The sequence below is a fragment of the Phascolarctos cinereus genome, unplaced genomic scaffold (assembly GCF_003287225.1).
Source record: "Phascolarctos cinereus isolate Bilbo 61053 unplaced genomic scaffold, phaCin_HiC Scaffold_2;HRSCAF=192, whole genome shotgun sequence".
Taxonomy (NCBI): domain Eukaryota; kingdom Metazoa; phylum Chordata; class Mammalia; order Diprotodontia; family Phascolarctidae; genus Phascolarctos; species Phascolarctos cinereus.
The window spans coordinates 384,310,012-384,324,876 of NW_027555625.1; the positions used below are offsets into that span (position 1 = coordinate 384,310,012).

At 44.2% G+C, this 14,865-nt stretch overlaps 2 protein-coding genes across 2 annotated transcripts in view; one reads left to right on the forward strand and one right to left on the reverse strand.

Moving 5' to 3' along the window:
• Positions 1–792: 792 nt before the first annotated feature.
• On the forward strand, positions 793–5,197 carry LOC110192882 (SPARC-like). The gene is made up of 4 exons (XM_020964290.2): positions 793–957; positions 1,372–1,520; positions 2,058–2,206; positions 3,849–5,197. The coding sequence occupies exons 1-4, from the start codon at positions 871–873 to the stop codon at positions 3,875–3,877; spliced, it is 414 nt and encodes a 137-aa protein (XP_020819949.1). The 5' UTR covers positions 793–870; the 3' UTR covers positions 3,878–5,197.
• Positions 5,198–5,627: 430 nt separating this feature from the next.
• LOC110192862 (proton-coupled amino acid transporter 1-like) overlaps positions 5,628–14,865 on the reverse strand; it is a 36,741-nt gene continuing 27,503 nt past the window's right edge. The window contains exons 9-11 of the mRNA XM_020964263.2: positions 10,968–11,134; positions 8,768–8,937; positions 5,628–6,845 (exon numbers count right to left, since the gene is read on the reverse strand). Of these exons, the coding sequence (XP_020819922.1) occupies positions 6,571–6,845; positions 8,768–8,937; positions 10,968–11,134 (612 nt within the window). The 3' untranslated portion in view covers positions 5,628–6,570. The remainder of the gene's footprint in view (positions 6,846–8,767; positions 8,938–10,967; positions 11,135–14,865) is intronic.

The window sequence follows — 14,865 nt, forward strand, 5'->3', positions numbered from 1 at the left end:
GATAACTTCTTTGGGTGGCAGAGAACACTGCAGAAAAGATTCATGTGGGGGCAGCTAGGTGTCGCAGTGGATGGAGGACTGGCCCTGAAGTCAGGAGGACCTGAGACCAAACACTTGACACTTAGAGCTGTGTGACCCTGGGCAAGTCATTTAACCCCAACTGCCTAAAAAGGAAAAAAAAAAAGAAAAGATTCATGTGTTCTTGTGTTCAGGGACCTCTGAGGTCCTTCCTAGCACTGGGATTTTGGGGTTCTGTGATTCTATGGCTACAAGGCCGAGATCTACAGTAGGGAACTAACCCCCAGGACCAATGCAGAGTGGCATTGGGTTCTTTTATAACACACAGAGAGTCCGGATGGTGCGCAGGTTCTTCTGATCCCACTGCAGAAGTGTGTCCCTCTAGCTCCCACCTCCTAACTTCAGTCTTCTCTCCCTGTTTCACGCACAGAAGTCACTAAGTTTCCTAGCTGGTGCACCTATAGCCAAGACCATACCTGCTGTCTGCTTTTTCATGCACAGCATACAGACTACATACTAGGGGCCAACCATTCTCCTCTGGGAAGTTCAGTGGAGACTTTAGGAGAGGGCTTTTGGATGGGACTTTCTGGGTTGTTTTTTTTTTTTAAGTAATTTTACCTTTGGGATCCTCTGAGTTAGAGCAGATTGAATAGAGGAGGAAACTCCTTGCCCAAGGCATGTAGGGCCAGTTAGCCATGGAAGAGGGCAACCGAAGCTCTAGAGTCTGGTGTTCAAGAAATCTACGATCCCTGGCAACCTGAGGAGATTTGGGCTTTGGACTGACAGCCCTGCTTTTGGACTCTAGACATTGCCCCATGCCTGGACTCTGAGCTGAGCGAGTTTCCCCTGCGCATGCGTGACTGGCTGAAGAACGTGTTGGTCACCCTTTATGAGCGTGACGAGGACAACAACCTGCTGACTGAGAAGCAGAAACTCAAAGTGAGTGAGCCCCCAGAACGTGGGCATGGGAGGGCATGAAAATGCCCCAGCTTCCAGTGCACTCTGCTTAGACTTCAGTGCATGTGCAAGGGAATGGCCTCTTCATACTGATGCCCTCTCCACACTGGAACCCAGGGACACCCCCCCAACCCCACCCCTACACACAGGATAGTCCCCCTGGCTTTCTGAAGGAGGGTAGAGGGAGGCTTCCTAACCATCTCACTTCTTTGGAGAGAAAACAACATCAGGGAAAAGAACACTGGGCCTAGAATCAAGAGAGAGCTGGGTTCAAATCTGATACGTGACCATGAGTGATTCACCTCACCTCAGTTTCCTCATTTGTAAAGTGGGGATAATAGTCCTTACCATACCCACAGCTGAGCCCCAGGCCTCTGCCCAGCCCTGCTTCCACAGGTCAAGAAGATCCATGAGAACGAGAAGCGCCTGGAAGCTGGTGACCACCCAGTAGAGCTGCTGGCCCGGGACTTTGAGAAGAACTACCAAATGTACATCTTCCCCGTGCACTGGCAGTTCGGCCAGCTGGACCAGCACCCCATTGATGGGTAAGTTGCTCATCCATAGCAGACCAGAGACAGTGTAGTGCAGTGGAAGGAGCCCTGGATTTGGAGTTGGGAAGCATCATTTTCCCTTCTCTCTGGGCTTCAGTTTCCTGCTTTGTAAAATAAAGGGGTTCATTAAAATGTCCTTCCAGCTCTGGCTTCCTTTGTTTTCAGGTCTTAGTTCCCTTCCCCTTAGGGCTTTCTAGAATTCATTTCTTAGTTTGGCTGGGGTCAGAGTTCTCTAGTCATCCCCAAATCCCACTGCCCCAAGCTGAGGAACTGCTGGCTGAAGTGCAACTTCTGAACACTCTGTGGAGTGCAGTTACCTGTATTCTCCAAGGGAGTGGAGCTGGACGACTTGGATGTACAGCATGGGAGACTGGGAGTGAAGCCTAGTGATATGGCTCAGGATACGGGAAACAAATGATTTTCTGCTTTAACGGACAAGTCACCTTCTTGCTTAAATTGCCACTTGTCCCCCTTTCTGAGGTCAAAGAACCTCAGCATCTGACTCTTCTCTCCTTTCCAATTCCCTCCTAGGTTCCTCTCCCACACTGAACTGGCCCCACTTCGGGCCCTGCTCATTCCCATGGAGCATTGTACCACTCGCTTCTTTGAAGCCTGTGACCTGGACAATGACAAGTACATTGCCCTGGATGAATGGGCCGGCTGTTTTGGCATCAAGGATCGTGAGTGACACTAGGCCACCAGCCCCTTTCCCCCACACCCATCATAGAGGCTGCCTCAGACCAGGCTTGACTTCCCCTGGCTCACCTTCCACACCTGGGGAAACCTCTGAGGATGAAGAGGAGGGTGGTTGCATCCCACACTCCATGGAAAACCTGCCTTGAGGCAGAAATAGTTTAGGGGAAAAAGCTTTGGTTTGGAGGTCAGGAGACCCGTGTTCTCTTCCTGTTTTTGCCCTTAACTTGGTGTGACCTTGAGCAAGCCACTTTCCTCACCTGCACCTGTTTCCTCATCTTTAAAAGGAAGGTGTTGAACTAGATGAACAGCCCTAACTTTCTACTTTAGAATTTCCTACATTATAACAGCCTTTTGGGGTAGGTGTGTTGCGGTGTGAGAGGTTGAGAGGTTGTGACCCCTCAAAGACTGAAGTACACAGGATTGTCTGGAATGAATTCACAGACTCAAGCATTCTTTAAGTCAAGGTGGCAAAGATTTATTGTTACGCTTTTCAGTGGGCAAGGATTCTTAAAGATCCTGTGAGAGACTGAGGATGGAGCTAGGGTTTATATGGAAATGAGCACGGGAAATGCCAGGGACATTTATGAGGTAATCCAAAGGTGCAGGTGTCTTTGGGAGCTATGGATGAGAAAGTACAGGGAGTATACCGGACAGAGAGGGAGATGACAGAGGTATGGATCTTTGGAGTCTGGCAGGAAGAAGAGTCCTTGGGCTGGCCAAGGACAAAACTCCTTGGGCTGGGCAAGGCACCCCTCTCCCTCTGTCTTGGTGAGAGAATATTCTGCAACAAGGGAAAGCTTTCTCACAAGACAGGAACTTACTAAAGAACTGGGAGGCTTCCAGAGACATGACCTGAGGGCTGGGGCCTGAGCAGCCCAGCACTCTCTCACACAGCTTTGTGTAGCTGCACCAGGGAGAGAGATAAGGGTTATGCTATGGCCCATGCATGAATAACTGCTAGGCCCAGTGTCCTTGGGCTGGGGAGTGGTTGTCAGAGACAGTGTTTCTGAGACCACGGAGTAATTGCGGTCCAAGTACAAGCACAAGCACCCAAGCACCACATCAGGTGGAAGGGCATAGAAGCTTTCCCAAGTGCCAAGAGAGCCTGAAACACCTCATTCCATGACTGTTCATTGAGCACTGAGGAAGCTTTCTGAGAAATCATTCAAAACACTACAGACCTTCCTCCTGAACCTCAATCTGTGAGATAGCTGCGCAGTGGGTACCGTTGTGTTCCCAGGCCATTGAGTCTGCACTCCTCCCTGCCTTCTACTGTAACCTTGGGCTGATCTCTGAAACTCTCTTGGATTTTTTTCTCCCAATTTAAAATACTGGGATCATAGATTTACTGCTGGAATGGCCTTAGAGGTGGTCTAGTGCCTCCCATTATGCAGGTAAAGAAAGTGAGCCCCTAAAAGGTCAAGCAACTTGCCTAAGGTCACACAGGTAGTAAATGGCAGAGCTGGGGTATGAACCTGGGGGCCTAACTTCAGATTCAATGCACTGGAAAGTTTTTTTAGCTTACCTGGCTCATCTTAACCCCAGACATGTTCTTGGAAAGAAAGGGACCACATCAATGCCAGTTTTTGTCCGTAACTCTGTCTGTCTTTTTTTCTGTCTTTGCAGAGGATATCGACAAGGACCTGGTGATCTAAGCCAGAAGCCTCTTTCCTGGTGGCCCAAGTTTTCTTTCCTTACCTCCCGACTTCCTATTTTCTTTTATAATTAATGTGTGTGGTTGGTTTGTTCTTTCTCCCTGGGAATGAGATGCTAATATAGGTCTAAGATGTGTGTATTAACGGTGCTAAAAACCAAACGGAAAATGAAGCCGTGACTTTCTGGCTGTCTAACCTACCCTATCTGAGGGCCGCTCACTCACTCAATTACTTCTGCTAGTCTTCTTCTTCTTCTTCTTTCTTCTGCAGCAATGCTTACTGATTCCATGGTGTACGGGGAGCAATTCCAATCCACTTTGATCCACCCTACGTGGCGGCCCTCCTTTTTGGTTCAGATCCACACTCTAATTTTTAAAACCGAATAACTCACAGTCAGGTTCTGCAGTTCTTTTAACTCCAGGGCATCAGCCCCTGGCCCATGGGCGAGGGAGAGGAAGGGGATGAGCAGAGGATGTTGGAAATGGTGGTGAATTTAAGAAAGTAGTGGAATGGTCCTGGGTGGAGATTTCCTGGGGTCTTCCCCAGAGAAGGAGAAACCAGTGTAAAGGAAAGCAAAAAAAAAAAATCCAGACGTACTTCAATTGAACAATAATTTGTCAAAACAAAAGCACAGAAAAAGAAAGACAAAGAAAAGCAGAGACTGTAAATTCAGAAACCATCACACACACCCAGGCCCTCCCTCCCCCTCACCCCACAAAACATAAACTGAAGAAAATGCTCTCCACTGTTATTTCTGTCCCATTGCTCTAACATTGGGCTGTTTCTTCTGCTTCTGCTTAGTAGGACCCCCGCTACCTCCCTCAAGGCACACTACCCCCTTGCTCTAGAAGCTTGTTTCTACTCTTGTATCTCTTATCTTTAAATTCTTGCCCCCCTCAGGGAAGCCCCAAATTTGTATGCTGTTTCGGACAAAGGACCAAAAAAACACCCTATGCCCAGTGGAGCTCGCTGTTCCACTGCTGTGGCTGATCCCTGGAGGGGCTTTCCTAGCTTCTGTCTGTTCTGTGTGTGTGTGTGTGTGTGTGTGTGTGTGTGTGTGTGTGTGTGTGTGTGTGCGCCTGTGTGTGTGTGTGTGTGCCTGTGTGTGTGAGGGTGTGTGAGGGGTTTTTGTTTGTTTGTTTTTAATGAAGATAAGATCTTCACTGTGAAAGGGATGTCAACTCTCTCAGGAGATTGAGGACCCTTTCACCTCCAGTGTTCCATGTGCTGCTGCTTCTCATTAATCCTCTACAGTCTTGCCACGTGGTGTGAGCAATCTGACAAGTTTCAGAATAAAAAGTAATTACTTGGAAACCTGCAGACTCAGCCAGCCTGTGCCTCATTTCTTCCAGTCTCCTTTATTTAACAGCACCTCGTACTGGCTACGTATGTAGATCTAGACTGGCGGAGCTGAAAGGGACCTTATTTCAATCAATGCCACAGGCCTTCATTAAATGCCTTTCGGTCGTGTCTGACTCTTAGCGACCCCTTTTTGGGGGTCTTCTTAGCAAAGATTCTGGAGTAGTTTGCCATTTCCTTCTCTAGCTCATCTTTACAGATGAGGAAACTGAGGTAAATAGGGTTAAGTGACATGCCAAGGTCACACAGCTAGTCCGAGGCCAAATTTGTACTCAGGTCTTCCTAACTCTAGGCCCAGTACTGTATCACTGTACCATGTAGTTGCCCTATTAAAATTATTAAATGCCTACTATAATGATAATAACTGACATTTATCACATTTCCCCCTATCAGGATTTTTTTTATTATAGTGTTTAACTTTTTCTAATTACATTTAAAGACAATTTTCAACATTCATGTTCTGACAGATTCTGAGTTCCAAATTTTTCTCCTTCGCCCTCCGCAAGAGGGGAAGCATTCTGAGACAGTTTATACACATGTACTGTATTAAGTTTTGCAAAGGGTTTTACATACGTGATAGCATTTGAGCCTTACCACAGCCCTGTGATGTAGGGCTTTATCCTGATTTTGCAGATAGAGAAGGAAATGAAAGCCTGAAGTCACAAAGCTACTAAGTTCCAGAGGCAGGATTTGAAGCCAGGTCTTTCTGACTCCCAGTTCGTGGTCCTGTGCTCATTGTGGGAAGCACAAAAATGAAAGCCAACAGGTAGTGCAGATCATGAAGGGATGGGCTTGTACTTGTCACCGGCACACTGGGATGTGGGCTTGCCCTCGTCAGACCCTTCCTGCTAAGGTTTGTCCTCTAGGACCTGGTGATCTAGATAGGGTATGAGACGGGTCCAAATGGGTACACCAAGTTAAGGTGGAAAGAGGAAAGATCCAAAGTAATGGAGAAAAATGAATGTTGCTTAGTCACTTTTCAGTCGTGTCTGACTCTGTGACCCCATTTGGGGTTTTCTTGACAAAGATACTGCAGTGCTTTGCCATTTCCTTCTCCAGGTCATTTTACAGAAGAGGAAACTGAGGCAGGCAGAAGTTAAGTGACTCGCCCAGGGTCACACAGCTAGTAAGTGTCTGAGGGCAGATTTGAACTCAGGAAGATGAGACTTCCTGACTCCAGGTCCAGCACTCTATCCATGATGCCACCTAGCTGCCCCCAAAATAAATGACATTTATATAAATTTTCTCACTTAGTCCTCACAACAGGGAGTTCACCTTCCACAGGGAGTGGAGGGGTGAGGAGAGGCAGGGAAGGTGTTCCACTTGGAAGTAGATCACTGTACAAAGGCGCTGGTCAAGTTGGAAAAGGTGGGAGAAACAGATGGCTGGGCCAGCTCATAGAGTGCTTGGTAGGTGCCCACCACAGACCCAGAGAAACCCAGGAAACTGATCAGGATGTCCGTAACGATGGTGATAGGGCTCATGCCCTCTGAGTAATAGATGACGATCTCCAGGAGTGGTGGGATGATCATAGCCAGGGCAGAGCTGCTCATGGAGCCCACCAGGGCTAATACCAGGTCTAACCTGGGGATCAGAATGGCCAAGGCACCTGTGAAGGAAAAGACACTTGCATTTATGACCAGCCTGAAATGGATGGATGAAATGTCCATTGTTCAAGGGTCAAGGAATTTAAGTTACATTCTTTAAACAGTCACCTAGCAGAGGAGGGACAAAGCTGAACCTTAAAGCAGCGTCCTTGGATTCAAAGTCCTGGACTCTCAACGTTGCATCGTAACGTTTCTTTCCCAATAGGTAGTTCAGCATAGGACACTTTTTAATGGAAGCTCATTTCAGTACTTGAAAAGATCTGTGCTTTTGTCAGGGTAATTATAAACTCTACAGATGCAAATCACAATCTTTCTCTGCTTTAGTGGGAAAGTAGAGGTTTTCATGAATTGCTGTAACTGGAAAAAAAAAATCCAACACCTGGTCACTCTTACTACATTTAGCTAGGTTGGTATTTCCCTGAGCCCATACTCAAAATCTTTTGACTGTTGGGGTATGTGTGTGTGTGTGTGTGTGTGTGGGGATGCATGCACACACACAAGGTGAATTTTCTGAAATAAAATTGTTCAAAATGCCAGCGAGTAGGAATTCTTGCTCCCTGGGCCCTTGCCTTTGGGTGGGCTCAATCTAGAGTCTCCTTTCTAAGGAAGAGGAAGATCATAGGCCCCAGCCTTAGGGGAGCTCTCTCTTTCCCTCCAACCCTGGACCAGATAGGGCTCTCCTCTTATACCATCATTCCATTGAGGGAGAGTCATTTCAAAGAGCGACCTTGGCCAAGGTACCCATCTCCCTGTGCTTCTGGATTAGCAGCCTGGGGAGCCTGGGTCAGATGAGAAGGGACGGGTTCCCTCCAGAAACCTGTCCAGCTTGGCAGGTGCTGCAGGGGTCTACTTTGTTGTCCTAATCTGGGAGAACCAGGATCCTCTTCACATTGAGATAAGGCCCTAGGGGGAGGACTTTAGTGGAAGAGTGTACCTGAAAGCTTCTGTAAACTGACAAGTGCCACCAAAACACCAGGGGGTTATCAAAACAAGCTCAGTGAATCTCTTTTGCTTCTTAGTCAAGAGCTGCTATGGGAGGGGACATTCTCTAGTTCTTTCTTTTGGAAAGTGATCCGAATGTTTATGGCTGGGAGAAATGAAGACTATTACGGCTCAGAATAAGAGAGTAGGGAAAATTGTTAGAAGCTGATTTTAATTATCCTTGAATCTCAAATGACATTGAGAAAAGAGAGAAAAGGAAAGGAGCATTTATTAAGAGCCTATTATTTTCCAAGTACTGTGCTAAGTGTTTTATCAATATCACCTCATTTGATCCTCACAACAAACCTGGGAGATGGGTCCTATTATTGCTCCCATTTTACAGTTGAGGAAACTGATGCAGGCTGAGGTTAAGTCACTTACACAGGTCACACAGGTGTTGCCCGAAGTCAGATTTGAACTCAGGTCTTCCAGACTCCAGGTCATGCACTCTGTGCACTATGGCGCCACCTAGCACAGCGGATAGAGCACTGGGCCTGGAGAAAGGAAGATTCATCTTCCGAGTTCAAATCTGGCCTCGGACACTTACTAGCTGTGTGACCTTGGGCAAGTCACTTAACCTCATTGGCCTCAATTTCCTCATCTGTAAAGTGAGCTGGAGAAGGAAATGGCAAATCACTCCAGTATCTCTGCCAAGAAAAACCCTAAAAGAGGTCACAAAGAACTGGATGTGACTGAAAACAGTTCAACAACAGTAAAGCTGCCCTACAGGTGAAGTGACCCACCCGATGTCATAACGAGTAGCAAGGCCACGAATAACACCTGAGTGCCCTGACACTTGGATCAAGGCTCTCTTTAGTCTACCCTGTCACAAGCTTGCTGAATCATGCCAGTGAACTTAGAAATTCCTGCCCCCATGCCATGCTCCTAGTTCGTGGGTGCCCAAGTATCACATCAAAGTTAAGTCATCCTGCTTCCTACTTACATGTCACACAGACCAGGCCTGTGCGGACGGATAAGTCTACCACCAAATTCCACTTTTTTGGCACACGGGAGACAGCAGAAGGGATGATGATCTCAGCTGGGACGTAGAATTGCAGGGCATAGGTGATAAAGATTCCGAAAGAGTAGAGCAGCTTCACAGAGTGAAATAACCTGTAGACAGAACCCAGCTGATTGATAATCTCACGTGGGAAAATCCACCCAAGATCTTAGCTCTCAGCACCAAAGTAAATGCAAATGATCACACGGCAAGAAGAGGCTAAACTCTACCTGGTGGGTCAGAAGTTGCCAGTTCGGCTGAGGAAGCTCAAGTACATTCTCTTCTCCCAAACCTCCTACCTCCTTAGGACCCAATACTTGATCACACTGAACCAAGGAGCCAGAAAATTGTGCAGCATTACCACAATAGTGGTCAGTGATGACAAAAGCTACAGCTGGCCTGTATTTAATACTTTTAAGTTGGCAGAGCATCTTACATGCATTATCTGCTTTAAGCCTAACAACAAGCCTGTGGAAAAGGGTTGGAAAAGGTATTACAGGTATCAACATCCCTAAATTATAGGCGTGGAACCTGGGATTTGGAGAGACTGACTGACTTGTGTGTTGTCACATAGCTCATTCGTGTCACATAGCTCATTCGTGTCAGAAGCAGTATTTGATTCTAAGCTGAAGTTCTAGATGGAAGAGATATTGAAAACCACCACTTAATTCATCCCCTTCATTTTACAGATGAAAAAACTGAGGCCCAAGAAGTTTAAGTGGCTTGTACTTGACACAGGTAGTGTCAGGAGCAAGACTATAAGTTTCTATAATGGTAGAGATGTAGGTATGGGCCCTGAGCTGGTCACATTATCAGGTTTGGTGGTCATTGTTCACAACTGAGTTTGGGCTAGTCCCCAGAGCTGGGTCTAAGAGTATGTTTTGAAGCTCCCTATGTCCATCAGTAGAAGTAACAACTGTGTATGATGGTAATATAAATGGGCTTGTCATAAGTGAGTTAAAAACGGTAGAGTGTTAGACCAGGGTTTCTAAACCTGGGGTCTGCGACACAGTTTTTGAAATATTTTGATAACTGTATTTCAATAGTTGCTTCCCTTTTTAATCTTATGTATTTTATGCCTTTAGAAACTATTCCAAAAGCAGTCCATAGGCTTCATCAGACTGCCAAAAGGATCTATGACATAAAAAAGGATTCAGAATCCCTGCTTTAGATTATCTAGTCAGACCTCCTCTATCCCCACTCTGATTTTACAGAGGAAGAAAATGAGGAAGTGACTGGTCTAAGGTAATACAGGCAGTAGAGACCAGAGCTGGGACTAGATTCTAGGAAATTCTAGGTGCATCACTGGCCATAGCTCTGAAGGGATCAGAGAGAAGACAAAAAAGGACCCAAACACACAAGGCAGCCAGTTTGGCTTCTATCTCATTCCTTGCTGCCAATGCTGTCGTATGTTATCCTCAACTGAAATATCTTTTCTAGTGCAGAATAGTTTCAGGTATCATGCTTTTGGTTTAATAATAGTGGTATCCAACACATTTAGTTAGGAACCATGAAGAGAAAAAAACAGTAGATTTAGAACCCAAAGGCTTAGGTTGGAATCCTGACTCATTGGACGACTTTGGGAAAGACACTCTGGGCCTCAGAGTTTTCTCCTCAGTAAAATGAAGAGTTGACTAGATAGATAATCAAACACTCCAGTGATCATATTCTATGATTCAGTCTAGGAACTAAATTCATGATGAGATCAGCATGGAGGTATCAAGTTCACTCTTGCCCCGGCCTACAAAAAACTCTATAATCCTCCTACTTTATTTAAATAAAAATAAAAATGAATGATAATCACAATATTAACTTTTCTAGACTTCACATCTTTTCCCGGTGCTGAATACAGTACTCAGTCTATGATGGAAAATATAACTTCCATTACAGTTTACAAAGGGCTCTGTATACATTATCTCGTTTTTTCCTAAAAGCCTTTGAGGAAGAGAATAATGGATATTGTCCTCATTTTACAGATGAGGAAATAAAGGCACAGAAAGAGGACTTTCCCAAGGCAAAACAGATAGTGAGTGACTTTCAATTAGTAGCAGAGCCAGGAGTATTCTTCCTGCTCTATTAGAACTGTACCTTCCCAAGTCTTCCCAACTGCACGGATTTCCACCTCCCCAAACCATAAACATACCAGCAGTTGGGCAGGTTGAGGGTTATGCTGGCTTGTATGGCTGCTCCAAACTTCAAGTAGCCCAGGCACGCCAGGCTGATGTAGAGAAGTATAATCATGGTCATCCCTCCATACAAGATGACTAGGAAATGGTCTTTCTTCTTCATCTTGTTTTCTATGGGAAGAACCTATTGGAAAAGAAGGCAAGGGAAAAACAAAAAAAAAATGTTAATCATCAGGAAGGGAGACAACACCTTCATGGCCAAGAGGATTTCTATTCTGCTTCTGGGACCCTACAGAATGTAGGTCCTCCCTTTTCTTCCTTGCAACCCTCAGCTCAGGACGAGCTGGCTTTCTTGTTCTGTGAGCCTCAGTAGGTATTAACATGGAAACACACTTTTCAACGCATCGATTATTTGGTCATGGCAGTTGGTCGTTCCTTCTACCCAGCAGATCAGAAGAGCTCCAGCCCTTATTGGTTGGTCTTCACGAGTTGCTGGAGCCACAAAATGTATCCCCTAGTGGACAGCCAGGTCTCTGGTGGTGAGCCTTTCTGCAAGGAAGTTCCACTGGTCCTCAGGTGACAGATTTAGCATCCATCCCCAGCTTCTGCTCAAAACTTTCCCAGCTTGGGTGAACTATCAGAGATCGTGCTTCCCTGACTTTGCTTTTGAGAGGTTGGGGAAACCACCACATCTGGATATGGTGTCACATATGTGACCTTCCTCCACTAATCAAAATCTTAGGCTGACAACTTGATAATGGTTGGTGAAAAGGCTTACAGAAGTTCCCAAAGTGGGTGATACCGCCCCCTGGAGGATGCTGGAATGATCTAGGAAGGTGCATTTAGGGGGGTGGTAGAAGCCTCAGGTGCAACTGGGGGGCATTGAATAAAAATAAGCGGGCAGTGGAAGTATAAGGAAAGAAGAGAAGATAAGAAAATTTTGAAAAACCATTTGTACATGTTTCATTTGTTGTGTAACAGAGTTAAAGTCGTAGTGATTACATTATTTTCCAAATAAACACACAAAATGCAAGTTATAACCTATCAGTGGTCAAGTCCACTGACAGGTCTTAACAAGCAAGTGTCAGCAGGTGAGCATGTAGTGCATTATTGGCAAGTCCGGCATGCATCAGCAGGAATATGTGCATGTAATGACTTCTTTACAATATGATACAATATGATGCTGATGCAATATTGCGTCATCAAAATTTCAATGCAGGAAAAACCCAAAAATTTACAATAAATTATTAAATTTCAGATGTGTCAGTTTTTAAAAAAAATATTTTATTTTTATTGAAATGACCCAAATTAAAAAAAAAACATGAAGAGGTTAAAGAAAGTAGATTTCCAGGGGGACTCTGAGTAATTTTTTTGAAAGGGGGAGACAGGTCAAATAAGTTTGGGAACCTCTGGTTTAGAACCCTATCTCAGCATCAGAAAGCTTTGCTAATGGGTAACAAGAAGGGAAAACAAGCATTTTATTAGTGCCTATTATGTTCCAAGCACTATGCTAAATACTTTGCAAACATTATCTCATTTTATTCTCACAACAGCTCTGAGAGGTAGGTGCTATTATTATCTGCATTTTACAATTGAGGAAACTGAGACCAACAGGTTAAGTGATTTACCCAAGGTCACACAGCTAACAAGTATCTAAGGTAGGATTTGAACTTTGACTCTAGGTCCAATTCTCTATCTGCTGTGCCACCTAGCTTGTGACTAAACCTATGGCTGGACTCCTCTATTTGGAATCTCTTCACTTTTGTGGCCTGTCTATTCATACATAACTCCTGACCCCCGCAGAGGTTTCAAGCTCACTTAACATCTCTCGTGCTCAGCCAGACCACCCAGTATAGGTCCCTGTCTGTCAAGCCTGTGGCAATGGTAGATTAAGACCCTCCCCCCAAATATTAGAGGCGTTAGGACCTGGAATACAATCATTCCCAATCCTCCATTTGGTTGGCAAGGAACCTGAAGCCTCAGCAGGGACAATGATTTACCCGTGGTTACATATTCAGTTAGGTAGAGCTAAGGCTAGACTCCTGACGGCCCTTCCAATGCAACACTCAGCACTGATTGGTGTTAACTAACCAAGTGCAAAGCACAAATAACTCCCAAACCTGTCTGTACCTTCGACTTTGATCTTTTTTCTGATTTCCAGACTCACAGCAGAAGCAGTGTGGTCTAGTAGCAGCAAGACTACTGGCTCTGAATCAAGTAGAAAACTACTTGAAATAATAAACAACTTCAGCAAAGTTGCAGGCTATAAAATAAACCCACATAAATCATCGGGCATTTCCATATATTACCAACAAAGCCCAACAGCAAGAGATAGAAAGAGAAATTCCATTTAAAGTTACTGTAGACATTACAAAATATTTAGGAGTCTATCTGCTAAAACAAACCAGGAACTACATGAACACAATTACAAAACACTTTTCACACAAACAAAGTCAGATCTAAATAACTGGGAAAACATCAGTTGCTCATGGGTAGGCTGAGTTAATATAATAAAAATGACAATTCTATCTAAATTAATTTACGTATTCAGTGCCATACCAATGAAACTACCAAAAATTATTTTATAGAGCTTAAAAAATAATAACAAGATTCATCTGGAAGAATAAAAGATTCAGAATATCAAGAGAACCAATGAAAAGAAATGCAAGGGAAGGTGGCCTAGCCATACCTGATCTTAAATTGTATTATAAAGCAGCAATCATCAAAACTACTTGGTACTGGCTAAGAAATAGAGCGGTCGATCAATGGAACAGGTTGGGTACATAAGACATAGTAGTCAATGACTATAGTTATCTTACTGTTTGATAAACCCAAAGACCCCAGATTCTGGGATAAGAACTCACTATTTGAGAAAAACTGCTGGGAAAACTGGAAAAGAGCATGTCAGAAACTAGGCATAGACCCAAATCTTACACCATATGCCAAAATAAAGTCAAAATGGGTACATGATTTAGATATTAAGGCTGATACTATAAGCAAACTGGGAGAGCAAGGAATAGTTTAACTGTCAGAGTTTTGGAGAATGGAGAATTTATAACCAAACAAGAGATAGAGAACATTATGAAATGCAAAATAGATAATTTTGATTACATTAAATTGAAAAGTTTTTACACAAACAAAGCCAATGCAACCAAGATTAGGAGACAAGCAGAAAACTGGGAAAGAATTTTACAACCAGTGTCTCTGATAAAGGCTTCTTTTCTAAAATAAATAGAGACCTGAGTCAAATTTATAAGAATACGAGTCATTTCCCAACTGATAGATGGTGAAATGATACAAAGTTAACTTTTAGATGAAATTATAGTCACATGAAAAAATGCTCTAAATCACGATTGATTAGAGAAATGCAAATCAAAATAGCTCTGAGGTACCACATCACATCTAGCAAATTGGCTACCATGACAAAATAGGAAAATGATAAATTCTGGAGAAGATGTGGGAAAATTGCAACACTAATGCATTGTTGGTGGAGTTGTGAATTGATCCAACCATTCTGGAGAGTAATTCGGAACTATGCCCAAAGGGCTATAAAAATGTGCATACCGTTTGAGCAACACCACTTCTAAGTCTGTGTCCCAAAGGGATCATACAATGGGAAAAGGACCCACATGTACAAAAATATTTATAGTAGCTCTTTTTGTGGTGGCAAAGAATTGGAAATTGAAAGGATGCCCATCAGTTTGGGAATGGCTGAACAAGTTGTGGTATGTGAATGCAATGGAATACTATTGGGCTATAAGAAATGATGAACAAGCAGACTTCAGAAAACCTGGAAAGACTTATATGAACTGATGCTGAGTGAAGCGAGCAGAACCAGAACACTGTTCACAGTAACAGCCACAGTGTGTGATGATTAACTTTGATAGACTCATCTCTTCACAGCAATGCAAGGAT

What these genes read in the sequence shown, in the direction of transcription:
- LOC110192882 (XM_020964290.2), top strand. Translation starts at nt 871, where the DNA reads ATGCGTGACTGGCTGAAGAACGTGTTGGTCACCCTTTATGAGCGTGAC. An exon ending in CTGAGAAGCAGAAACTCAAA is followed by an intron (nt 958 to 1,371) that starts GTGAGTGAGCCC and finishes CTGCTTCCACAG; the next exon opens with GTCAAGAAGATCCATGAGAA. An exon ending in CTGTTTTGGCATCAAGGATC is followed by an intron (nt 2,207 to 3,848) that starts GTGAGTGACACT and finishes CTGTCTTTGCAG; the next exon opens with AGGATATCGACAAGGACCTG.